The sequence below is a fragment of the Heptranchias perlo genome, chromosome 14 (genome assembly GCF_035084215.1).
Source record: "Heptranchias perlo isolate sHepPer1 chromosome 14, sHepPer1.hap1, whole genome shotgun sequence".
Taxonomy (NCBI): Eukaryota; Metazoa; Chordata; class Chondrichthyes; order Hexanchiformes; family Hexanchidae; genus Heptranchias; species Heptranchias perlo.
Genome location: NC_090338.1, coordinates 33,307,082 through 33,334,837, shown reverse-complemented (window position 1 = coordinate 33,334,837; position 27,756 = coordinate 33,307,082). Strand labels below are relative to the sequence as shown.

Sequence of the window (27,756 nt, the reverse complement as noted above, 5' to 3'; positions counted from 1 at the left end):
GTTTGGGAGGTGCTGTCGAAGAAGCCTTGGCGAGTTGCTGCAGTGCATCCTGTGGATGGTGCACACTGCAGCCACAGTGCGCCGGTGGTGAAGGGAGTGAATGTTTAGGGTGGTGGATGGGGTGCCAATCAAGCGGGCTGCTTTGTCCTGGATGGTGTCGAGCTTCTTGAGTGTTGTTGGAGCTGCACTCATCCAGGCAAGTGGAGAGTATTCCATCACACTCCTGACTTGTGCCTTGTAGATGGTGGAAAGGCTTTGGGGAGTCAGGAGGTGAGTCACTCATCGCAGAATACCCAGCCTCTGACCTGCTCTTGTAGCCACAGTATTTATATGGCTGGTCCAGTTAAGTTTCTTGTCAATGGTGACCCTCAGGATGTTGATGGTGGGGGATTCGGCGATGGTAATGCCGTTGAATGTCAAGGGGAGGTGGTTAGACTCTCTCTTGTTGGAGATGGTCATTGCCTGGCACTTGTCTGGCACGAATGTTACTTGCCACTTATCAGCCCAAGCCTGGATGTTGTCCAGGTCTTGCTGGATGCGGGCTCGGACTGCTTCATTATCTGAGGGGTTGCGAATGGAACTGAACACTGTGCAATCATCAGCGAACATCCCCATTTCTGACCTTATGATGGAGGGAAGGTCATTGATGAAGCAGCTGAAGATGGTTGGGCCGAGGACACTGCCCTGAGGAACTCCTGCAGCAATGCCCTGGGGCTGAGATGATTGGCCTCCAACAACCGCTACCATCTTCCTTTGTGCTAGGTATGACTCCAGCCACTCGAGAGTTTTCCCCCTAATTCCCATTGACTTCAATTTTACTGGGGCTCCTTGGTGCGACACTCGGTCAAATGCTGCCTTGATGTCAAGGGCAGTCACTCTCACCTCACCTCTGGAATTCAGCTCTTTTGTCCATGTTTGGACCAAGGCTGTAATGAGGTCTGGAGCCGAGTGGTCCTGGCGGAACCCAAACTGAGTATCGGTGAGCAGGTTATTGGTGAGTAAGTGCCGCTTGATAGCACTGTCGACGACACCTTCCATCACTTTGCTGATGATTGAGAGTAGACTGATGGGGCGGTAATTGGCCGGATTGGATTTGTCCTGCTTTTTGTGGACAGGACATACCTGGGCAATTTTCCACATTGTCGGGTAGATGCCAGTGTTGCAGCTGTACTGGAACAGCTTGGCGAGAGGCGCAGCCAGTTCTGGAGCACAAGTCTTCAGCACTACAGCTGGGATGTTGTCGGGGCCCATAGCCTTTGCTGTATCCAGTGCACTCAGCCGTTTCTTGATATCACGTGGAGTGAATCGAATTGGCCGAAGACTGGCTTCCGTGATGGTGGGGATATCGGGAGGAGGCTGAGATGGATCATCCACTCGGCACTTCTGGCTGAAGATGGTTGCAAACGCTTCAGCCTTGTCTTTTGCACTCACGTGCTGGACTCCGCCATCATTGAGAATGGGGATGTTTGCAGCGCCTCCTACTCCCGTTAGTTGTTTAATTGTCCACCACCATTCACGACTGGATGTGGCAGGACTGCAGAGCTTTGATCTGATCCGTTGGTTGTGGAATCGCTTAGCTCTGTCTATAGCATGTTGCTTCCGCTGTTAGCATGCATGTAGTCCTGAGCTGTAGCTTCACCAGGTTGGCACCTCATTTTTAGGTACGCCTGGTGCTGCTCCTGGCATGCTCTTCTACACTCCTCATTGAACCAGCTGTGATTAATGGATGTTTTTCAGGCACTGTGTTTAACTATGAAGAGGACTGCTGGTGACTTCATGACATAGACAAATTAATACATTGGATCGATGGATGTCAGTTTAAAAATTAATGCAGAGAAATGTGAAATGATACATTTTGTGAGGAAGAATAAGGGGAGACCATGGGCCTTAAATTGGAAAAGCTTTTGAAGGAGTAGAGACAAAGGGGTTCAGATTCACAAATCTTTACAAGTAGTTTGTAAAAAAGCATATGGAATCCAAGGTTTTATAACTAAGGGTATAGAGTACAAAAGCAAAGAAGTAATGCCAAACCTATACAGATCGTTGGTTAGAACGCAGTTAGAATATCATGTCCAATTTTGGGCCCTTACTTTAGGAAGGATATCAAGGCCATGGAGAGGGTGCAGAAGAGATTCACTTGGATGGTACCAGGGATGAGTGGTTTAGTAATGATGCTGAGAGGATGTTACCCCTCATGGGGGAATCTAAAACTAGGGGGCATAGTCTCAGAATAAGGGGTCGCCCGTTTAAGACGGAAATGAGGAGGAATTTCTTCTCCCAGAGGGTCGTGAATCTTTGGAATTCTTTACCCCAAAAAGCTGTGGAGGCTGAGTCATTGAACACATTCAAGGCTGAGTTGGACAAATTTTTGAACAGCAAGGGAGTCAAAGGATATGGGGAAAAGGCGAGAAAGTGGAGTTGAGGTAAAAATCAGATCAGCCATGATCTCATTAAATGGCGGAACAGGCTGGAAGGCCAAATGGCCTACTCCTGCTCCTATCTCTTATGGTCTTATGGAAAGACTACAGAAATTGGGGCTCTTTTATTAGAATAAAGAAGGCCAAGAGAAGAGTTGATAGTCAAAATTGAGAGGTTTTAATGAAGTAAATTGTAAAAACCAATTTTCACCAGTCTGTGTGTTGATAATTAGAGGGTATAAATTTAAGATCATCACCAAAAAAAATCAAGTGAGAGATAGAAGATTTTTATTATTATGCAGAGGTTAATTAGGATATGGAATGTTCCACTAGAAACAGCGATGATAGCAGAATCCATAATAGTTTTTAGAAGGGACATGGATAAATATTTGAAAACAAGAAACTTAAAAGTGCAGAGGAATGGGACTAATCTGATAGCTCTTGCAGATGGCTGGCACAGGTGTGATGGGCTGAATGGCATCCTTCTGTGCTGTAAAATTTGTGATACTATGATTTATGCTGCCTTCAATAGAGTTGACCACTCCATCCTCCTGGAATGTCTCTCCTCCGCAGTCCTCCTCTGGAGCACTATTATCTTATGGTTCTACTCTTACCTGTCACATCATAGATACTACATTGCTTATAACAACTTCACTTTCTGTGACCACGTGGTTACCTCTGGTGTATCCCAGACCCCAACTTCTTTATCATTTATATGTTACCTCTTGGCGACAACATTTGGAACCATGGGATCACACTCATCTCTATTTTCATATCTCCAACAGCCCAGAGCTGTTGCCACTTTCTTCATTGCCTCACCAATATAAAGACCTGGATGAGCCTAAACTTCCTTCAGCTAAATGTTGGCAAAACTGAAGTCATCTTCTGGCTTTTGCAAACATCAATGCATCTCTGGCCCTGACTCCATGAACTTCCCTGGCTACTACCTTAGGCTAAGTCTTGGTGTACTGCTTGAGCCAGAGCTTCCTCCCTCACATCCAATCCTTTATACAAATCACCTCTGAAGCATATCCAACTCCACTCCTAGCTCTCCTCTTCTTCCACTGAAACCCGAACCCATGCCTTTATTTTCTCAAGCCTGGGTTTCTTCAAGCCTCTTCTTCTCAGCTTCCTCACTTCCATCCAAAACACTTGCATTCTCACCCGCATTAAGGCTTACATAAATGTCACCACAGTCCTTGCCAAGCTCCCCATGCCAAAGATTTGATTTTAAGATTCTTGATATCAGCTTTTAATCTCTCCATGGCTTCAGTGGTCCCTGTCTCTGCCATCTCTTCCAGCTGTATGTCCTTTTGCATACCAATAACCTGCTCACCAACGCTCAGTTTGGGTTCCGCCAGGACCACTCGGCTCCAGACCTCATTACAGCCTTGGCCCAAACATGGACAAAAGAGCTGAATTCCAGAGGTGAGGTGAGAGTGACTGCCCTTGACATCAAGGCAGCATTTGACCAAGTGTGGCACCAAGGAGCCCTAGTAAAATTGAAGTCAATGGGAATCAGGGGGAAAACTCTCCAGTGGCTGGAGTCATACCTAGCACAAAGGAAGATGGTAGTGGTTGTTGGAGGCCAATCATCTCAGCCCCAGGACATTGCTGCAGGGGTTCCTCGGGGCAGTGTCCTAGGCCCAACCATCTTCAGCTGCTTCATCAATGACCTTCCCTCCATCATAAGGTCAGAAATGGGGATGTTCGCTGATGATTGCAGAGTGTTCAGTTCCATTCGCAACCCCTCAAATAATGAAGCAGTCCGAGCCCGCATGCAGCAAGACCTGGACAACATCCTGGCTTGGGCTGATACGTGGCAAGTAACATTCGCGCCAGACAAGTGCCAAGCAATGACCATCTCCAACAAGAGAGAGTCTGCGGCGAGTGACTCACTTCCTGACTCCCCAAAGCCTTTCCACCATCTACAAGGCACAAGTCAGGAGTGTGATGGAATACTCTCCACTTGCTTGGATGAGTGTAGCTCCAACAACACTCAAGAAGCTCAACACCATCCAGGACAAAGCAGCCCGCTTGATTGGCACCCCATCCACCACCCTAAACATTCACTCCCTTCACCACCGGCGCACTGTGGCTGCAGTGTGTACCATCCACAGGATGCACTGCAGCAACTCGCCAAGGCTTCTTCGACAGCACCTCCCAAACCCACGACCTCTACCACTTAGAAGGACAAGAGCAGCAGGTACATGGGAACAACACCACCTGCACGTTCCCTTCCAAGTCACACACCATCCCGACTTGGAAATATATCGCCGTTCCTTCATCATCGCTGGGTCAAAATCCTGGAACTCCCTTCCTAACAACACTTTGGGAGAACCTTCAGCACACGGACTACAGCGGTTCAAGAAGGCGGCTCACCACCACCTTCTCAAGGGCAATTAGGGATGGGCAATAAATGCTGGCCTTGCCAGCGATGCCCACATCCCATGAACGAATAAAAAAAAATACTCTCAGCTCCTCCATTACCAATCTGCTTCTCATTCTCCACTCTTTCTGGTCCAGCTGCTCTTCCTAGCATTACAGCCCTGTCCTCTGGAGCTCACTCTGCCAGAACCTTCACCTCATCAGCTCCCTCCCTGCTTTCAAAAGTCTCCTTCAGACTTCTCTTTGACTATGCTCTTACCCCTTCCTCACCCCTCTTTTTCATTCCTCCCTCCTGGTCGGTGTCTATTAATTGTTCACTGCCTTGTAAAGCATTCTGAGATGTCTCCCTGTACATAAGAAGTAAATGTAACTTTTTCTTGTAAAGTTAAATATAATTTATATAATTCTGATTTGTTTTATTTTATTTCTAATCTTATTATTGACCCCCTCCCTTCCATGAGCTCATCTTCTTTCCATAGTTGTTATTCACTTTAGAAGTGTCGCTAAATTTGCTATCTACCAGAAAATCTAGATAAGGGGACCGAGTGTAATGTATCCAAGTTTGCTGACAGTACAAAGCTAGGTGGGAAAGTTGTGAGGAGGACACAGAGGCTGCAAAGGGATATCGGCAGGTTAAGTGAGTAGGCAAGAAGGTGGCAGATGGAGTATAATGTGGGGAAATGTAAAATTATTCACTTTGGTAGGAAGAATAGAAAAGCTGAGAGACTAAGAAATGTTGGTATTCAGTTGGTGTCCTTTTACACGAATCACAAAGTTAACCTGCAGGTACAACAAGCAATTAGGAAGGCAAATGGTATGTTAGCCTTTATTGCAAGGGGGTTGGAGTGTAAGAGTAAGGTCTGTTCTGACGAAAGGTCTTCGACCTGAAACGTTAACTCTGTTTCTTTCCTTCACAGATGCTGTCTGACTTGCTGAGCTTCTCCAGCATTTTCTGTTTTTATTTCAGATTTCCAGCATCCGCAGTATTTTGCTTTTGATATAAGAGTAAGGAGGTCTTGTTGCAATTATATAGGGCTCTAGTGAGACCACACCTGGAGTACTGTGTACAGTTTTGGTCTCCTAACCTAAGGAAGGATATACTTGCCTTCGAGGGGGTGCAATGAAGGTTCATTAGATTGATTCCTGGGATGAGAGGGTTGTCCTTTGAGGAGAGATTGAGTAAAATGGGCCTATATTCTCCAGAATTTAGAAGAATGAGAGGTGATCTCCTTGAAATGTATAAAATTCTTAGAATAATTGACAGGTTAGATGTAGAGAGGTTGTTTCCCCTGGCTGGAGAGTCTAGAACTAGGGGACATAGTCTCAAGATAAAGAGTCGGCCATTTAGGACCGAGATGAGGAAAAATTTCTTCACTGAGGGTTGTGAATCTTTGACATTCTGTACTCCAGAGGGCTGTGGATGCTGTGTTGTTGAGTATTTTCAAGATGTGGAGATGCCGGTGATGGACTGGGGTTGACAATTGTAAACAATTTTACAACACCAAGTTATAGTCCAACAATTTTATTTGAAAATCACAAGCTTTCGGAGGCTTCCTCCTTCCTCAGGTGAATGTGGAAATGAAATCCTCGAACCTTTCGCATTTATAAATCACAGAACAATACCTGGTGATTACAGATAGTCTTTCCAACTGCCCGTTGCCAAGGCAATCAAAGTGTTCAGACAGAGAGGTGTTACCTACAGGGCCACCGAATATACAAATAACCAAAAAAAAACAGAGAGAGAGAGGCAGAAACATAGAAACATCCGGAAGGAAGAGAAAGACAGCAAATGACCCGTTATATTAAAAACAGATAACTTTTGTTCGCTGGTGGGGTTACATGTAGCGTGAAATGAACCCAAGATCCCGGTTGAGGTCGTCATCATGGGTGTGGAACTTGGCTATCAATTTCTGCTCGACGATTTTGCGTTGTCGTGTGTCTCGAAGGCCGCCTTGGAGAACGCTTACCCGAAGGTCGGTGGCTGAATGTCCTTGACTGCTGAAGTGTTCCCCGACTGGGAGGGAACCCTCCTGTCTGGTGATTGTTGCGCGGTGTCCGTTCATCCGTTGTCACAGCGTCTGCATGGTCTCGCCAATGTACCATGCTCTGGGGCATCCTTTCCTGCAACGTATGAGGTAGGCAACATTGGCCGAGTCACAGGAGTATGAACCATGCACCTGGTGGGTGGTGTCTTCTCGTGTGATGGTGGTATCTGTGTCGATGATCTGGCATGTCTTGCAGAGGTTACCGTGGCAGGGTTGTGTGGTGTCGTGGACGCTGTTCTCCTGAAAGCTGGGTAATTTGCTGCGAACGATGGTCTGTTTGAGGTTGGGTGGCTGTTTGAAGGCGAGTAGTGGAGGTGTGGGGATGGCCATAGCGAGGTGTTCGTCGTCATTGATGACATGTTGAAGGCTGCAAAGAACATGGCGTAGTTTCTCCGCTCCGGGGAAGTACTGGACGACGAAGGGTACTCTGTTGGTTGTGTCCCGTGTTAGTCTTCTGAGGAGGTCTATGCGATTTTTTGCTGTGGCCCGTCGGAACTGTCGATCGATGAATCGAGCGTCATATCCCGTTCTTACTAGGGCGTCTTTCAGCGTCTGTAGGTGTCCATCGCGTTCCTCCTCGTCTGAGCAGATCCTGTGTATTCGCAGGGCCTGTCCATAGGGGATGGCCTCTTTGACGTGGTTAGGGTGGAAGCTGGAAAAGTGGAGCATCGTGAGATTGTCCGTGGGCTTGCGGTAGAGTGAGGTGCTGAGGTGCCCGTCTTTGATGGAGATTCGTGTGTCCAAGAAAGAAACTGATTCTGAGGAGTAGTCCATGGTGAGCTTGATGGTGGGATGGAACTTGTTGATGTTATCGTGTAGTCTCTTTAGTGATTCTTCGCCGTGGGTCCATAGAAAGAAAATGTCGTCGATGTATCTGGTGAATAGTGTTGGTTGAAGGTCCTGTGCAGTGAAGAAGTCCTGCTCGAACTTGTGCATGAAAATGTTGGCGTATTGGGGTGTGAATTTGGTCCCCATGGCTGTTCCGTGTTTTTGGGTAAAGAACTGGTTATCGAAGGTGAAGACATTGTGATCGAGGATGAAGCGGATGAGTTGTAGGATGGCGTCTGGAGATTGGCTGTTGTTGGTGTTGAGTATTGATGCTGTCGCAGCGATGCTGTCATCGTGGGGGATACTGGTGTAGAGTGCCGAGATGTCCATCGTGGTGAGAAATGTTCCTGGTTCAACTGGTCCGTGGGTACTGAGTTTTTGTAGGAAGTCTGTAGTGTCGCGACAGAAGCTGGGGGTTCCCTGTACGATGGGTTTCAGGATGCCCTCGATGTATCCAGAGAGGTTCTCACACAGGGTTCTGTTGCCTGATATGATAGGACGTCCGGGTGTGTTGGCTTTGTGTATCTTTGGGAGGCAGTAGAAGTCTCCCATGCGGGAAGTACGTGGGATGAGAGCGCGTAGGATGCTTTGAAGGTCTGGATCGAAGGTCTTGATCAGTTTGTTGAGCTGGTGGGTGTGTTCTTTGGTTGGATCTGCGGGTAACCGTCTGTAGTGTTCCTGGTTGTCCAGTTGTCGGTGTGCTTCTTTGCAATAGTCCGTTCTGTTCTGTATGACGATGGCTCCTCCTTGTTTGATGACGATGTTGCGGTTGGTCTTGAGAGCGTTGATGGCGTTGCGTTGTGCTCGGGTGACATTCTGGACTGTCTTCTGAGTGCGGCTGATGAATCTGGCATTGACGCATTTCCTGACAGCTTGAGCATACATGTCAAGCTGAGGGCAGCGACCCTCCGGAGGAGTCCAGTTTGACTCTTTCCTCTTCGGTTGCTATACCGCAGATCCCTCTGTCTGCTGTTCCGGATCGTTGATTGTCTCATTGGGTTCGCTGCTGAAATCTTGGGGTTTGTGGAAGAATTCCCGGAGCCTCATTCTCCTGATGAATTCCTCTGTGTCCGCTGCGAGACTAATGGGGTCCATTTTGGTAGTGGGGCAGAAATTGAGCCCTCGGCTGAGAACTTCGATTTCGTCTGGTTGAAGGGTGTGGTCGGACAAATTGACGATAGACTTCCCTGTGGTTGCAACCGTTGTCCCAGGGGAAGCTTGGTCGATGCTGGTGGTGATGCCGAGTTTCTCAAGCTTCCTGCTCTTGGTTTTCATGTAGGCGGCGTCGTTCCGTTGTCTCGTCTGTTTGGCGGTATCTCGTAGCTGGTCTGCTGTGTCCTGAGTACAGGTTGAGAGTATGGACTCTATCTTAGTTTCGAGGTTGCGGCGTCTGCTGTAGAGTTGGTGTACGAGATGGTTGTGGAGTGTGCGAGAGGTACGACGGCAGAGTCTCTCAGCGTAATCCGAGTTGTATGTGGACTTGAGTGGGTTCGTGATCTGTAGTCCTTTCGGGATCTTGTCTGCTTTCTTGCAGCTCTGTAATAACTTGATATCTGTGTCTATATGCGCGATCTTCTTGGATATCCTTTCCACTGTGAGTATTTTCAAGACTGAGATCGATGGATATTTGGACAGTAAGGGAATCGAGGGATATGGGGATAGGGCAGGGAAGTGGAGTTGAGGTATAAGATCAGCCATGATCTTATTGAATGGTGGAGCAGGCTCGAGGAGCCGTATGGCCTACTCCTGCTCCTATTTCTTATATTCTTATACTTTCCACCTCGGTGAGATTTCACCATGTTCAGTTCAATATAACTTGAATGATTCCATAGAGGGTTGCCCCAGATGTTGTTGTGGGAGTATGAAATTACCAGACGGATGCATAAACTAACTTTTGATTCCCGGTTAAAATGATCAGGGATTCATACCAGCTGTTTATACTAGCTTGATGCGTAGTTCCTATTTCATAGCACCACACAAACCAATGAGAAGAGCAAAAAGACCAGTGGGCACCATGGAATATATTGTTTTCTATCAATAACAAGAATAATGTCATATTTCAACTTACCATATGTGATATTAGTTTCTTTGAACCAGTTATTTTAGTGGTGCTCCCCTGAGTGGGCACTTGTTGGGAATTAGTTGTTTTGTGGTATTGGGGTGATTCGGACTGAGGAGTAAGGTTTTACTCTGAAATCTGAAGGGATCTGAATAACTCGCCTGGCCTTGATGCTGACCAAGTTGTGATTGTGCTGTAATGTGCTATTCATAAAAGAAATGAAGTAGCTGAACAGTGATAGAATTTCAATATGCTTTAAATGTGGAATAAAATGACCAAGCACCTCATTTGTTGATCAATCCAGCCAGTGATCAAGCTGGAAGTAGTTAATTCTGATTTTGTTTTTATTGCCAGATTGAATCCAATTTATCCTCCATCAAAACACTTAATTTATGACTTAACTTACCACAGCAAAATAATTGCAACCAAGATAACAAAAGGCAGGGGATTAAATGGGGAGAGAAAGAATAAATACCTCCTATCTTCCTGTATTATCACCTTGTTACCTAGAGCTTGGACTAGTTGATAATATAAGCAATGTTTTTGCACTTTGAGTGATGAATGATGCCTTTTAGGTGAGATTGATGGAACTGAATTTGAGTGGATAAAAGATAATTAATAAAGATATGGGGCATGATTTTAATAGGAAAAACGGGTGGGGGTGGGCAGTAAAAATTTTAAAAATCTAAAACCCGGCCATTTCCGGTTCTAATGTAGGCTGGACGAGGGGCGGCGATCAACCCACTCTCAGGAGGCGGGTTGGTTACTAAAAGCTATCAAGGATACTGCGGGCCTCCATTTTGAACAGATTTTTTGTTTTTAACCCCTGGGGGCCGGGATTCCTGGGCCTTCTACTTCACGCCACGTGAGAGGAGGCGAGAAGGCCCGAAACAGCAGGTCAGGGCCTTTTACAGCACAGCTTGTGGGCCTGGAGGAGCAGGAGTGCTTCCCCCAGGCGCAACAAGCCTTCCTGCAGTGAAATCCCCCCCGACCCCAACCCCCCCGGAATTCCCCCATGCCTGCTCTCTAACCCCATCCTTGCTCTCTGACCCCCCCTCACTTTTGATCGCCGCCCACCACCCCCCCCCCAGACTTATCTGCTTGCATCCTCTTCCCTCCTCTTCTCCCATCTGACTGAGACCAGCCTGCCAATCCGGGAAACCCGTACTTCTGGGTTTACGGTCAGGAATTTCACCCCCCTCTGCCCCTTCCCTACTCCCCGATTAAAATCATGCCCATAGTCTGGATTCTTAAAATCCTGATAGAAAGACTTGTGTTTATACACCTTATTACATCTCTCGTAAAGGTTGCAAAGCACTTTTTATACTGTTTCTCCTGGGGTTCTGCCAGTCTCCTGTGCAAATTAAATGGAGCAAGGAGAATCCCTGTGGAATTTTAGGGCCTAGTTTTTTTTTAACCCCTGGGAAGTTTTATCTGTGGATATTTGCCCCCTACGGGAGTAAGTTGGGGAGAGTCCATAATAATGCAAAATGGGCATAGACACTTGGAAGAAATGTATTCATGAGCTGAATGACCTTGTCTCATTTTATTTTTCATGTCTTTTGTCCTAAAGTTAATTATGTAGACGTAGTTTCAGTGTGGTTGTCTTACAAGTTCTCCGTTTATTAGTCTGTAAATTATCTAATACAATATAGCTCAAGCATTACTTATGTGACAGAATATGAAAGAGGGTGCCTGACTTTCCTTATTAGGTGAACTGGCGTGAGGTTCCATTGAGTGTTAAAAAAAGGTTTCATGTTACTTAAGCGATGACAATGAGATAAGATCATAAAGGGTGGGTCCATGGAACTACTGACCTTATATCTGAGTTTCTATTTTGATAAGAGCAACAAAGAACAATACAGGTGGAGGTCAGCTTTATCATATTTCTTTTTATTTTTAAAATATTCTTGCACAAAACTAGAGTCTGTGCTTAGTGAGGCAGGATTCCGGCTATGTGTTCAAACCACATTGACTAGGGCTATGAAGCAAGATTTTCATGATGATTAGAACCATTTACAGTTTAGGTGCATTTTTATTCTATCTGGAGCGTTTATCAAGGAAAATGGCCATTGCATCACCTGAGATCTTGAGGTTTAAAATTGAAATATTTATATGTAGTGTTGGATATCAGAAGTGCAAATATTTAAAAAATGGTTGGAAATGGAGTTGCCACCATAAGTAACCCACTACTGTCTGGTCAGAACGTTTATTTATAGCAGTATGATCAAATGGAACATTACATATATACATTTGTAAAAACAGAAAATGTACAAGGGTATCCCTGATATTTTTGCAAAAAGCATAATTTAAAATTTTACACATATTCCTGCTGGGAGCCTTCCTATTACATCTTTAAAATTAATAACAAATGGATAATGCCAAGGTTTGTACAGTGAACTGGAAACATTGGCAGTTTGGGTTTGCTGAGTGGTTTGGCTTTCTGAGCTGTAATATTTTAACAGCTGGGGCTGGGGAAGTATTTTAATTGCTTAAAAGCACTAACTGGGAATGTATTGGTCAGATTGTCATCAGTGGCTTCAGCAGGCATTTGACAGTTCAGGGCCAATTTGGTAGTATTCACTGACACTGAAGTAAACAATGAGTGTTTGATCCATTTGGGTTGTTGAAGCTGAACTGTTTAATCCAATAGAGGTTTTGCAAAAAAGAATATGAAGATATGATTGAGCAGGCTTTCCAAATTTATCCACTGGACATAGAATCATGGTGAACATGCCTACAATTTTCTGAAGTGCACTTCTGGTACTTGAGGTTTCCTGCTGGAAGCATACATTTGGAAAATTAACCCTAATGTTCTGACACGTCAATATTGTAATATGATGCTTCTATTAGACATTAAAAATGGTTTGTGGCTGCTATATTACACAGGGTGAGGGTTATGTTATGTGACTGATATAAGTACAGTGGGGCTCAACTAACATTATGAGACAGTTCCACTGTACTGAACCTTCCTTTGCCAGTTAGCTGCAGCAAGCAATTATTGTGCAACAGTACGGGAATTTGGAAGTGAAAGAGCACTGAACTGAACTGCGGGTATAGTCTTCTGGCTCAACTCCAAGAATAATGACAGGGAAAATATTAAAATACCTACCTGTTCTTATCAGATGTTTGACAGCAGCAGAAACGGGCCAGAGCCAGCATGCCTCTCTCCGGTCGCAATAGAAACCACGCTTGATGGGAATGGTCAGGTAAGTGTAGCCTTCGTTGTAGATGTTTATTGTGTTTTAGTACCTCAGCATCAAATTGAAAGCTCTAATAAGTTCCTGACAGTGAACCACTGGACAGCATCAAAGCCAGCAGAGGGAAAGCAAAATTCTGCAGATGCTGGAAATCTGAAATAACAACACTCTGCAGATCAGTCAGCCTCTGTGGAGAGAAAAGGGCAAGGTTAACGTTTCTGACGAAAGGTCATCGACATAAGAACATATGAAATAGGAGCAGGAGTAGGCCATATGGCCCCTCGAGCCTGCTGCAACATTCAATCAGATCATCGCTGATCTTCGACCTCAACTCTACTTTCCTGCCTGATCCCCATGTCCCTTGATACCCCAAGAGTCCAAAAATCTATCTATCTCAGCCTTGAATATATTCAATAACTCAGCATCCACAGCCCTCTGGGGTAGAGAATTCTAAAGATTCACAACCCACTGCGTGAAGAAATTCCTCCTCATCTCAGTCTTGAATGGCCGACCCCTTATCTTGTGACTATGCCCCCTAGTTCTAGACTCTCTAGCTAGGGGAAACAATCTCTCAGCATCTATCCTGTCAAGCCCCCTCAAAATCTTATATATTTCAATGAGATCACCTCTCATTCTTCTAAATTCCAGACAGTATAGGCCCATTCTACTCAACTTTTCTTCATAGGACAATCCTCTCATCCCAGGAATTAATCTGGTGAACCTTTGTTGCACCGCCTCCAAGGCAAGTATATCCTTCCTTTAGATAAGGAGACCAAAACTGAACGCAGTACTCCAGGTGAGGTCTCATTAAAGCCCTGTACAATTGTAGTAAGACGTTCTTACTCTTGTACTCCAACCCCCTTGCAATAAAGGCCAACATTCCATTTGCTTTCCTAATTGCCTGCTGTACCTGCATACTAACTTTTTATGTTTCTTGTACTAGGACACCCAAGTCTCTCTGAACACCACCATTTAATAGTTTCTCACCATTTAAACAATATTCTGTTTTTCTATTCTTCCTAGCAAAGTGAATAACTTCACATTTCTCCACTTTATACTCCATCTGCCACCCCCACTCACTTAACCTGTCTATATCCCTTTGCAGACTCTTTGTGTCCTCCTCACAGCTTACTTTCCCACCTAGCTTGGTATTATCAGCAAACTTGGATACATTGCACTCAGTCCCTTCATCTAAGTCATTAATATAGATTGTAAGTAGCTGAGGCCCAAGCACTGATCCTTGTAGCACCTCACTAGTTAGAACCTGCCAACCTGAGAATGACCCGTTTATCCCTACTCTCTGCTTTCTGTCCTTTAGCCAATCCTCTATCCATGCTAATATATTACCCCCAACTCCATGAGCCCTTACTTTGTGAAACAACCTTTTGTGTGGCACCTTATCAAATGCCTTTTGAAAATCAAAATATACTACATCAACTGGTTCCCCTTTATCTATCCTGCTGGTTAGATCTTCAGAAAATTCCAATAAATTTGTCAAACACGATTTCCCTTTCATAAAACCATGTTGACTCTGCCTAATCATATTATGATTTTCTAAGTGCCTTGTTACCACTTCCTTAATAATGGATTCCAGCATTTTCCCGATGACCGATGTCAGGCTAACTGGCCTGCAGTTCCCTGATTTCTCTCTCCCTCCCTTCTTGAATAGCGGGGTTACATTTGCTACCTTCCAGTCCACTGGGACCGTTTCAGAATCTAGAGAAATCTGGACCTAAAATTTTAACCCAACTTCCCGTCTTCTCTTTTTCCACAGATGCTGCCTGACCTGCTGAGTATTTTACCAGCATTTTCTGTTTTTATTCCAGCAGAGGGAAAACTTACTTCCCCGATTGGAATCGAAGTCAAGTGATCTGTCCCTGTTATAAGTACAACCAAACTATGGCACCTCTGGCCTCAGCCGCTCGCAAACAGTAACAAAAAAACCCCCCTCTTCACCTCTCCGGGGGGAATAAAATCAGACCTCCCAACCCCTCTCCCCCCCCACACACACTAGAAAGAATTGTGACCCGTGGCCCCTCTCCCCACCCGCAAGAAAATCCATGCTGTGACTACCACACTGAGAAAACAACCTGGCCATCAACCTGCTCCCCAAATGAGCATATCTTCTGGACCCTCCCTACCCCATCCCGAAGTAAAAATATCTTCTGTCATTGAGCACGCCCCCCCCCCCCGCCCAAAATTGAAAAGGAAATTGACTTACGATGAGAAGAAAATCGTGCCTGGACCCCTCCCAAACTGACCAGAAAATTGGCCCTGGAACCCACCACATGGACAAAAATATTGAGTCTGCACCCGGACTCCATACTAAGAAAATTGGTCCTCCTACCACCGTTAATGAAAACAAAATCAGGCTTGGACCGTTCCCCTCCCCCACCATAATTGGTCCCTTGCCCCCCCCCCCCCCCCCCACCCCACAGCAGGTAAATCGGCCCTGTGGGTGGAAAGGTGAGTTCCTCTCTTTCCTTCCCCCCCCCCCCCCCCCCCCGCCATATGGTTCCTCTCTGCTCCATCCTCTCCTTCTCTCCCGGTCCTCCTTATCTTCGCACCTGCGTGCTCTCTCTCGTTCTCAACGTTCTTGACCCGAAAAATGCACTTGGACTTGTCCCTCTATTTCCGCTCCCCCTCACTCCGTGCATGCCATGGAAGATCAACTAGTGCACACTAATAAGTTGCTGTCTCCATCTGCAACCTCAGCAGTTTTTCATCTGTTAGAGATCTGTCGCTGCCCTCGGCCCACCTTTTATCAAAATGGAACTGGTCTTGATGCTCTTTTTAAATTATCTCAACTGGCCTCTCTAAGGGAAAAAAATAAGCACTTTCCAAAGCAGTGGAGGAAAGATTGGACGATAGGTCTTTGATGTGGTCTATTTAAGAACACTGCGAGTCATCTGGATACTGTCTGCTGGGAAATGCGGTGTGGTGGCAAAGAGGAAAATAATTTACTAACAGTAAGGAATAGGAGAGAAGAAAAGTTCTGAATTAGTGTCAATCCTATGCCAGCTTGTTTTTTTTAAAATCATCTGAAGGCATTCGTTCTTTGATGGGGTTTGGTTCCACAGGCAGTAAGTGTCCTCCAGTATCCCCTGCAAGTGGCCTATGGTGTGAGCCTCGAAAAGTGAAGGTTCACAGGCTATTTTACCACAGCAGCATCACAGCTGAGCATGATCCTGTCTATAGCCAATGTCTCCACAAATGTACTTTCCAGTAGGAGTTACTGGAAAGTGATCAAGAAACCTTAGCTGATACTTTTTCCCCTCACTTCCCTTTATCCTCTATCATAATCCATCCTCTGCAGTCCTGGCTGAAATCAGCTATTTTAGGATTGAACCTGGAACCTTCCTGGTCTGTATGCTTCAGACGCTAACTGGATAAACTTGCTGAGTCATCGGGGAGCTTTCCATGTTCCAGCTTTAACATAGTATTCCGATCAATGACAGTCTTGGCAGTCTATAACTATACAGCATTGCGCTTTCATTACCACCTAGGTTATTGATGAGTTATCAATGAGATTGAGCTCAATGCTGTACACAGTGATGCGTAAAATCCATTTGTATTTTGTATTGGACCGACTGCCTTTAATGATTTTGTTATAGTAGATTATTGACCACATTGTGTGCATGTCCCTGAGGTTTCAAAACATAAATTGGGTTAATAATGTTTTTAGTCATGTAAGCAATTTAGGAGATCTGTGGTTCAAAATTCCTATCTTCATTAATGTTTGGCAAAAAACAATGCGAATAAAAGGTAGTAGTGCATCATTTCTTACTTGGGCCTACTTTTTCACAAACATTAGCAGACTATTGACACCTAGTTGTTAAACTAATATTAGTTTTTTTTTTGAATGGGCTGTTGATTATTTTCAGGTCTGTAACTCGGTCCCAGAAGGAACTTGTGTTGATCTCAACATAACTACAAGCGGGAAAAGGTGTGAGCTGGAAAGTTATCCTTTCTAGAACAAGAAAAACATTACCTTTCTTCTTGCACTCGCTTTTCATTACACAGATCTACAGCTGATGGAGTTGGGCAATGTATTTAACTGATATCGAGACGGGCATTGAACTGGACTGACAATGCTGACTGCCCTGAGATTGTGCAATTCGGAAAGATATAATATGATCTGAATATCTCTGTCTGATAAGTTTTATTTATCATGGACCCATTGTCATAAGCCAATCTAATGGAACTACCCCAAATACACTGATTGGACTTCCATTAATATTTATAATATTTTGTAAAAACATTTACATATCAGGCTTTTTATATGGACACAATGTATGTCCAAATATACATGCAGACTTGTAACATTTAAAACATACCTAGTTTTTAAATTTCAGCAGCTGGTATGGGAGAGTGGGGTGCTGGGGGATTTGTGTTGAGCTTCTAGTTTATCCGTGCTAGATTGACCATTAGGGTGAGACCCTCTATTGAGGTGGATCTGTCAATATCTGTGCAAGTATTCAAAAGACTTTAATCAGGTGATTTTTGTACTGTGAAGTGGAGATTAACCTTGGGGATTAATCTGATCCCCCTTTGACACCGTAGATGAAGTGTGATTCAGCCTCTGAGATTTAGGCTTGGATGTCCAAGCTGAAAATCCAACCAAATCACCACTCTTGCATTCTTTATTTTGACTTGTATGCACCCGTTTATAAAGAATTGAAAATGGTGGTTATTTTAACACCTTTTTTTTATCTCTGATCTGATGTTTGTGTTTTATGTTGCTTACTAGGATTACTATAAGTTAAAACATGTTTGTAGCCCAAAGTCAACCAAAGGTAGCCCAATATTATAGTGCCAAACTAGCTCAAAAGAAGCCCAAAAAATCATGGTAGTTTTAAGTTTCTTAGTAAATTTTATCTTAAAGTATTAGAACGATCAGATCTCAGCAGTACATAAACACACACATTGTGTAGCTACAGGTAGCAGAGTGGTCGATTTTATGTTTAGATTAGAGCATTTGAAACAGTGTGAGAAAAGATCGTCAAAGTGAAAAAATGTTTTGCAGGTTTAAGTGATCAGGAAAGCTTCACGGCTACTTTAATTCAAGATACAGTCCCATTCACCTCTTCCCACACCACTGTCCAGGGCCCAAAGTACTGCTTCTTAGTGGGACAGTGGTTTACCTGTACTTCCTCCAACCTAACATACTATATTTGCTGTTCACGGTGCAGTCTAAACATTCATTCCCTTCACCACCGGCACACAGTGGCTGCAGTGTGTACCATCCACAGCATACACTGCAGCAACTTGCCAAGGCTTCTTCGACAGCACCTCCCAAACCCGCGACCTCTACCACCTAGGGAACAACACCACCTGCACGTTCCCCGCCAAGTCACACACCATCCCGACTTGGAAATATATCGCCGTTCCTTCATTGTCGCTGGGTCAAAATCCTGGAACTCCCTACCTAACAGCACTGAGGGAGAACCTTCACCACACGGACTGCAGCGGTTCAAGAAGGCAGCTCACCACCACCTTCTCAAGGGCAATTAGGGTTGGGCAATAAATGCTGGCCTTGCCAGCGACGCCCACATCCCAAAAAAAAAGTCTCCTCTGCATCGGAGAAACCAAACGCAGATTAACTGATCGCTTTGCTGAACACCTCTATTCTATCCGCAGTGAGACACTCAGCATTCTTTACTTGCTATTTCAATTCTCCAACGTACTTCCACTCTTACCTCTCTGTCTTTGACCTTTTACACTGTTCCAATGAAGCTTAATGTGAGTTCAAGGAACTGCACCTCATCATTGTACTGGGCACTTTGCAGCTTTCTGGCATTAACAATGATTTTAACAACTACAGCTTACACTTCCTTTCTGCCAGTAGGCGTTTGCAATATGGGATTGGTATGCTTGCGTTTCCAAGGATGGAGGAAGAACCAGGTTGGTATTTGGGGTTCCACCCCATTCTCCTACCTCCCCCCCCACCCCAGTCCGGATGCTATGGACAGGGTAATCTGTACCCTTGATGTCGACCTGCTTTTTTTTCTTCCACCAGTCCTCCGAGCCGCAGGAGTCTGCTCAATCTTAACAGTTTCTAATGCTTCCCTTTCTACCTATCTCCATTTAGCTATTCACACACTCCCTATGTCTTGAATATTTTGTTTCTTTACATTCCCTCATTATGATGCCTTCTTTTTCCTCGTAAAATCACTGCAATTTAACCATCTGCTGTTCTCCATCCAAACACTTCGCAGGTCATTCTATTTCTTCTTTTGTGTTTTTTTTTCCCGCTTCCCCCATGTTCTGTTCCTTTTTAAATGCTTATAATTTATAATCATCTGCAATATCTTCCAGTCCTGATGTGGAGATGCCAGTGATGGACTGGGGTTGACAAATGTAAGGAATCTTACAACACCAGGTTATAGTCCAACTGTTTTATTTGAAAATCACAAGCTTTCGGAGGCTTTCTCCTTCGTCAGGTGAGTGTGGGAATCCCACACTCACCTGACGAAGGAGAAAGCCTCCGAAAGCTTGTGATTTTCAAATAAAACAGTTGGACTATAACCTGGTGTTGTAAGATTCCTTACATTTTCCAGTCCTGAGGTAGGGTGCAGATCTTGAGTCCTGGAACGTCAACTGACTAACTTCTGTTTCTCCACAGATGCTGCTTGACCTGCTGAGTATTTCCATCTTTATCTGTTGTTGTCTTCAGTTAATAGGCACGCTCGAAATGTGCTATATGTTGTTTAGTTTAGTATTTTGTTTAACAATATACTCCTTAAAACAGTAGAGCAAAGATAGCATGCTTTGAAACTTGAATGCCCGCCAGTGATGAGGGAGTCAGTAGCGCTGCCTGATAGCCGTGGGATAGGGGGTAAGTGCTGAAGGTTAGTAAGTGGCCGGCGCTTGCTGCAAAAGTGACAAAAACTAGCCCAAAAATGAGGCACCCAACCAAAACTATTTTTTCCCACACAATAAAAGAAAAAAACAAGCCCAATTGGGCGTGAACTCCCCAATCTGGCAAGACTGCCTCTGCCCAGGGGAATCATTATTCTGGAGCTCTGTTGCTACGGTAACAATTGTCTGTGCTCTCTGAACTGACACACCATAAGAATTAACTCCATCACCTCCAGCATTGTGCTGTGAATGAATATAGCAGCATGGCACTGATTGATCGCATTCACTGGTATTTGGGAACAATGTAGTACCGACTGTCAGACAGAGCTACTACACATTACTGCCTCTGGTAGAACCTTCAGACGCAGGTACTTCCATTCCTGGGTCTTTGTCCCTTCCCTCTGGAAAACATCAGAAAAAAAATCACCAATTTAATATTGTATTTATCTGCTAATCTAATTCGTAACCGCACAATGAGTATTTTGACATTGGTAGCCACAGTGCCTTGGAGTAACATTGACATGACAGGGTACTTTAGTTTGCAATATATTTTACTTTTGATCCATTTTTCCCCTATGATTAAGGGATTGATAGGCAGCAGCACATTAAGCCAAGGGCGGGGAGGGGGTGTATTTTCCTCTCATGAAGAAAATGGGACAAATGCCTGTATTTTTAATGTAATTTATGACCTCATGGAACTACACAGTTTTGAAATATGTACAATAGCGGCATTAAAAATGCAGTCGCCTGTAACAATGATCCATTAATATATCTCAAGCCATTTACAAACCAATCAAATTGTATAAATGTTTGTTAATCCATCTGTGGAAAGCACAATATTTTTGTTAAATGGCTCAAGGGCAATTGCTAAAATGTTTACTTACTGATGAGGTCCAGCAGTAATTGCTCAACATAAATTCCTGTTTACACAATCAGTTTTCATTTTTAGAACTGGTGGCCTCCAGTTTAATTATGATTCACAATTTAGGGGAAATCATAAGAACTTCATAATGACTGTATATTGAACACTGTCTATTTAATCACATTTGTATATTAATAGTTTTATCAAACACATCTGAAATATGCTGCAGCCTTGTGCATGTAGAAGTATAAAAAATAAAACTATCCTTGATTATTGAACGTAGGAGGAACGTAACTGAAATGAAGGTTACATTATCAGGGGATATCATTTGTTATGTTTTCCCCTTGCAGCCATGCTTTTTTTTCTGGATCGCTTTTTGCTTCTCTGGTCACCTATTTAACATAATTCTGCATGCTCCTATATTCATCCCAGTGAGCTCTTTCCTTTTTCTACCTGCAGGATTTGTAGAACATTTTTCCTCCTTATTTCACTTTTTTAATGTGCTTGGGTCCATTTAGGGTCATGCTTGTTTAGGCCAAGCTTGCTGATTCTAAGCGTATATTTATTCTGCATCTTCAGTCGCATTCATTTAAAGGTGTTCCACTTGTTTTCCACTGAAGTGTTGTTCAACAACCTTCTTCAATCAATTTGCTTCAATTATTTGTTCTACCAGGCAGCATGGCGAGATTAGAAACTCAACATGCATGAAAGTTATTGGTACAAACGTATGTTCTCTCACTTTGTAGTACAGTTTGTTGTGGCCCAACACACCACCCTAGGCCTTCAAGTATGATCTGCACATGTCAATTGATGATCAGATTCAAAACTGTCGATTACATATTACTAGGAAATAATACTTGGTGGGTTATTGTAACAGGTATATGAGTTTATTGTGGCAGGTATGTAGATGATTGAAGGTAGATTGCAAGCGTACCATTAATCCTGATCCACTGCCATTTGGGAGATGATTTGTAGCATGTCTTAGAAATATTGCTGCAGTTCTAGCTCAGTGATGTGCATTGCTGCAGCACTTTACAATGCGGTTGGAGTACAAGCTCAGTGTTGTGCATTGCAATACATTATGGTATTGTTGCGGATCCAGGTCAGCAGCTGTGTTTTATGAACATTATGGTGATATTGGAGCATTTGTCGTCCTAGTTTATCTCAGATTATTCTGATAGATGAGATCATTCCTAAAATATATTTTTTAAAACTATTCTTTTGGAAGATATTGTGTTGCTTACTCTTTGTGAGATGAAATTATGTAATGAGGGACTCATTAAACTCCCCATTTGGTTATTTTAATGAATATTTGATTAAAATTTAGGAATGACACTGCAATGGAATTGAACCTTTATTTAACTGTGCTAATTTTTCTGCCAGGTATCTGTGACATATCCTCCACTCGCTCCTATTCTTGTTGATATGGTTCCATGGACACTGGTCACCTTCCTTTACTTTGTCCAAGTAGCCATCACTAAAGTGTGGACTTTGACAGTTAATATTGGCAGACTATTCAATAGTGCTCTAATCTGATCCAACATGCACTTCTAGGGATCACTGGTTAACAGTCAGGCACAGGAATTCTTTCTGACTTTTTCTTCCCTAACCATCGAATTTCTGCTTCGCAAAGATCAGAGGCTCCATTTCCCACTAGGATGAGGATCCATGATAGCTCACATATTAAGCTCCACACACATCATGAGGGCTCCTTGCTCTGCCATCCCTTTGTGACTAACTTAAAAATGTAGATAGTGTTAGCCTGAACTTCCACTAATACTAAACTCTCAACAACAACAAATTGCGTTTATATAGTGCTTTTTTAACATAGTAAAATGTCCCAAGGCGCTTCACAGGAGCAATTATCAAACAAACCTTGACACTGAGCCACATAGGCGATATTTGGACAGGTGACCAAAAGCTTGGTCAAAGAGGTAGGTTTTAAGGAGCATCTTAAAGGAGGAGAGAGAGGTAGAGAGACAAAGAGGTTTAGGAAGGGATTCCAGAGCTTAGGGCCTAGGCAGCTGAAGGCATTGCCACCAATGGTGGAGCGATTAAAATCAGGGATGCATAAGAGGCCAGAATTGGAGGAGCACAGGGATCTTGGAAGGTTGCAGGGCTGGAGGAGGTTACAGAGATAGGGAGGGGTGAGGCCGTGGAGGAATTTGAAAACAAGGATGAGAATTTTAAAATCGAGGCATTGCCGGACCAGGAGCCAATGTAGATCAGTGAGCGCAGGGGCGATGAGTGAAGGGGACTTGGTGCGAGTTAGGATATGGACAGCAGAGTTTTGGATGAGCTCAAGTTTATGGAGGGTGGAAGATGGGAGGCCAGCCAGAAGAGCATTGGAATAGTCGAGTCTAGAGGTAACAAAGGCATGGATGAGAATTTCAGCAGTAGATGAGTTTAGGCGGGGCGGAGACAGGGTGGAAATAGGCAGTCTTGGTGATGGAGCAGAAATGTGGTCGGAAGCTCATGTCAGGGTCAGATAGGACACCAAGGTTGTGAATGGGCTGGTTCAGCCTCAGACAGTGGCCAGAAAGAGGGATGGAGTTGGTGACTAGGGACTGGAGTTTGTGGTGGGGACCAAAGACAATGGCTTTGATCTTCCGAATATTTAGTTGCAGGAAATTTTTGCTTATCTAGTACTGGATGTCGGACAAGCAGTGTGACAAATGAGACAGTGGAGGGGTCGAGAGAGGTGTTGGTGAGGTAGAGCTGAGTGTCATCGGCGTACATGTGGAATCTGACGTGTCTTCGGATGATATCACCGAGGGGCAGCATGTAGATGAGAAATAGGAGGGGGTCAAGGATAGATCCTTGGGGGACTCCAGAGGTAACGGTAAAGGAGTGTGAAGAGAAGCCATTGGAGGTGATTCTCTGGCTACGACTGGATAGATGAGAATGGAACCAGGTGAGCGCAGTCCCACCCAGCTGGACGACGCAGGAGAGGCGTTGGAGGAGGAAGGTGTGGTCAACCGCGTCAAAGGCTGCAGACAGGTCGAGAGGATGCGGAGGGATAGAATGAACTAAAATAAATTGTCTGAGATATATTGGTGAAAGATACCTTAGTTACAAAAGAATGGAACATTTTTAAAACTGCCCAAGAAAACTAAATATAAACTGAACAAGAAATTCACAAATTGGATGAATAGAGCAATTAAAATGGAAAATAATATAGAAAAAGTTATGGAAAGCCTGCAGGGCAAAAATATAGTGGGAAAACCTTTTAGTGAGGAGTATATGAATATGCTAAAACAGATTAAAAGTGTCATGAGAGGGGCAAAAAGGGCCCTAGAAATGAATATACCAAAGAATAGTATAAATCACCAAGATAAAAATGACATGACACGTGTGTGAAAGTATCATAGTCAGCACACATTGACATCCACATGTATTGCATGATATTATGAAGCCCATTGTTACCCATTTGTTGGCTGCAATTTCTGTAACTGTTTTTCTTCTACTGTTAACACATTGAATTTGAAGTGTGTGGTCCCATGCTTCACAAGATTTCCAGACTCTGCAGTCTTGGCTAAATTTTCCCAAGTTTCTCGACTAATGGCAGATTCCATGAGTCTTAACTTTGGGGTCAGAAGATATTGCGGATGAGAAAGGCCATCTGGCCCATCTTGATTCATCCATCCAAAGAGATCCAAACGTCCTCTGCCCAAACTGTCCAATACTCCAGCATCATCCTGAAGAGCAGAGAAAACCCCCAGCTTCACTACCAACGATCTCCCCTTTCCCCTGCCCCCTCCACCCTCCCATTCAACAAAATGTACAAGGAGCTCATGGACTTTATCACTAAGATTGAGACCATCTGTTCAGCTACCTCAGCTGTTTCCCCTTCTCTTGCCCACCTAGCCCTGAACCTGTGCCTTTCTCTAGTTTCTCACATATCTCCCCTCTCTGAGCTCATCTTGCCTGAGACCCACCTTCTGCTCCCTTGACTCAATTCCCATTAAACTGCTGACCATCCAACTTCCCTTCTTGGCCCCCATGCTAGTTGATATTGTAAATGGTTCCCTCTCTGGGGTACAGTTTGTTTTCTTTCCCCACTCCCCTTTCAAAAGCGTCATCATTAACCCTCTCAAAAAAACACCTTTGACCCCTCTATCCCTAAACTACTACCCCATCTCCAACCTCCCTTTCCTTGCAAGTCCTGAATGTTTTGTCACCTCTCAACTCCATGCCCATCTTTCCTGCAACTCCATGTTTGAATCTCTTCAATCAAGTTTCACCTCTGCCACAGCACTGAAACGGCCCTTATCAAAGCTGCAAATGACATTCTCTGTGACGGTGACCATGGTACATTATCTCTCCTTGACCTCTCTGCAGCCTTTGACGTGGTTGACCACACCATCCTCCTCCAAAGCTTGTCCTCCGTTTTCCAGCTCAGTGGAACTGCCTTTGCTTGGGTCCACTCTTACCTATCCAATTGTAGCCAGTGCATCTCTAGCAATGGCTTCTCTTCCCACACCTGCACAATTACTTCGAGACCTCCAAGGATTTATCCTTGGCCCCCTTATCTTCATCATTTACATGCTGCCCCTTGAGTCCATGATCTGCAGACATGGGGTCAGCTTCCACAAGCATGTTGACATCACCCAGCTGTACTTCTGTACTACCTCTCAACCTCTCTGCTGCCTCTGTATTGCCAGACTGTTTGTTCGACATCCAGTCTTGAATGAGCAGTAATTTCCTCCAGTTAAATATTGGAAGCTCCTGCCACAAACCCCATACCCGTGTGACCAATTCCATCCCTTTCACGGCCATTGTCTCAGTCTGAATCAAATAGTTTGCAACCTTGGCGTACTATTTGACCGAGTTGAGTTTCTGATTCCAAATCCTCTCCATCACATAGTCTGCCTGCTTCTACCTTCATAACATTGCTTGCCTTGGCCCATCAGCTGCTGGGTACCCTCACCCATGTCTTTGTCACCTCCATACTCAACTATACCAATGCTCTCCTGGTTGGCCTCCCTTTCTCCACCCCCTGTAAACTTTGGCCTGGCGGAATCGACTGAGTGACAAACCCACTGACGTCCCACCTGAATCCCACCGTCTTCAATTTTAACCCACTCTTTTGCATAGGCGACAAAGGCAACTGCCAGGGATCCTTATTTAAATATGCAGTTTGGGGTCCAATCACAACACTGGGCTCTGACCTGAGTGGGGAATCCATTGCATCCTTCCCACCAGGAAAAGTGAAGTGAGAAGAGGATGCGAAGCAAAAGAAGTCATTCAATGCATTTTCTACTTTTGTTTTGTGGAAAGTTTAGGCCTCCCCTGCCCCGGACTCCTCCCCACCTCCCCCCTTCAGTACCTCCAGGCCGCCCTGGAACCCCGCTCACTACACTTATCTGAGCGCCAGTAGGCAGCAACGGGTTGTCCGATTTTCCACAGACCACCTGTTCTGAGCAGTTAAAATCATTCTGACATGGAAGGGCGGGAATCTAACTCAAACCAGCGTTCTTCCAGCAGGAACTCTCTGGTAGTTAAAATCTCCCCCATGTTGTAGATTGGCATTAGAATAGGCAAGTATAACACACTCAACACTGAATATGTATTCACAGATAACGCTTTGGCGTATTTTAGTTTCAGGCCTTCATCTGCTGAGATTGTCTGGATTGTATGTAGGTGCCTTTTCTCAAATCTGTTGTGGTATTGTCAAGCATGGCTGTGAAGAACAACCTAAGGTGAGTACACAACCTTGCTTCACACACTATTTAATAAGCACAATCCTAAAACATTCTTCCAATATCATAATTGTGGGAGGTTACTAAAGAAACTAGAATTCTGAAGCATAAAAATGGCAACCAAATGACTGAAGAGAAAACAATCAAAATAACTTAATTAATATTTACCAGCAGTATTTATAAAAGAGAATAATATTAATTTGCTATCCAATCTTTGACTTCAGAATACTCTCGGTTATTCAGTGTATTGTAGTGTGGGAGAGCTACAGACTCATAGGGTGCAGACGGTATATATCTTGGGGTGCTGAAGGAGATTGGGAAGTAAATTTCAATGATATTGGCTGTCATGAAAAAATTATTAGATACTGGTGAGGTTCTGCAGGAGTGGAAGCAGGAAATATAGCACCTGTATTTGGAAAGGTGATTAAGTAGACCAAGGCAAGTACAGGTCCAGGAGCCTCACATCAATATATCAGTTCAATTGTGGAAACCATTCTCTAGTCTTGAAGTACTTTCATAGCAATTGCTTTATAAGAAACATCCAGGATTTCGAAGAATAATCTGCTCGGCTTTTGAGAACTGTGGGCCAGATTTTGTTGTAGAAATAACGGTCAGGCTAACAGCGCTCACTGTTAATTATGTGCAAATCGAACAGCAACTTCGGGCGACCGTACATGCGCAGTTAAACGTGGAAATCGTGAAGTTGCTGACTGAGGTGCAATGTTCCTCCGTAAGCTGCATGAAAACGGCATCTCGCTGTCAGGCTCCCCATTCAGATGAATTGAACAGGTGAAGTTCCTGCACTGACGTCGTAGATACGGACTAAACTCGACGAAAAATTTTCGGGCTTGTCCATTCCAGTGTAAGTATCCTTTTAACAGCGCGGCAAGTCTTAGTTACTGCCAAACAACCTCTCTGGCAGTGAAAATGAACTTTAACAAGTGTGGATCTCATTCCTTCAGCTTTTAATTATTGTTAGACATTTTTAAAAAAACATAATTTTTTTTCTTACTTTTTCTTTCTGGCTCCTTTAACTCCGTCTCTTAAACCAATCTTTCTTTCCCTCTCTTTATTTCACTTTCTGTACCTGATTTGACCTTGAATTCACTATTCTAACTTACACTTCCTGGTTCAGTTTGCGCTACTTATTAACGATTCTTCAATCCGATTGGTTAAGGAGATACACAGCTGCTTGCCCTGTTTACACAGGTCCCAGATGCCCTGCAGAAGGCGCTGTGCTGTTTCGATTTCTAATTTACAGGGACGTCCAGCACAAAAAAGCTCATAGAAAGTCAATGGGCAATGGCAAGTCTAACGAATGGCTGGTGCCGTTCATTCGCCACTCACAATAAAATCCGGCCCAATATGTATCAAATAGACAATGGTACTCCCTA

General features: G+C 44.2%; 1 protein-coding gene across 2 annotated transcripts in view; it reads left to right on the top strand.

The window, feature by feature from the left end:
- Positions 1–27,756, top strand: part of LOC137332413 (BTB/POZ domain-containing protein KCTD16-like) — a 229,519-nt gene that overhangs the window by 133,635 nt on the left and 68,128 nt on the right. The window contains exon 2 of one of the 2 annotated variants that reach the window (XM_067996227.1): positions 12,863–12,944. The exons of the other annotated variant lie outside the window; for it this stretch is intronic. Coding sequence (XP_067852328.1) covers positions 12,863–12,870 — 8 coding nt within the window. The 3' untranslated portion in view covers positions 12,871–12,944. Of the gene's footprint in view, positions 1–12,862; positions 12,945–27,756 lie in introns of those variants that run through there. 2 annotated transcript variants of the gene reach the window in all.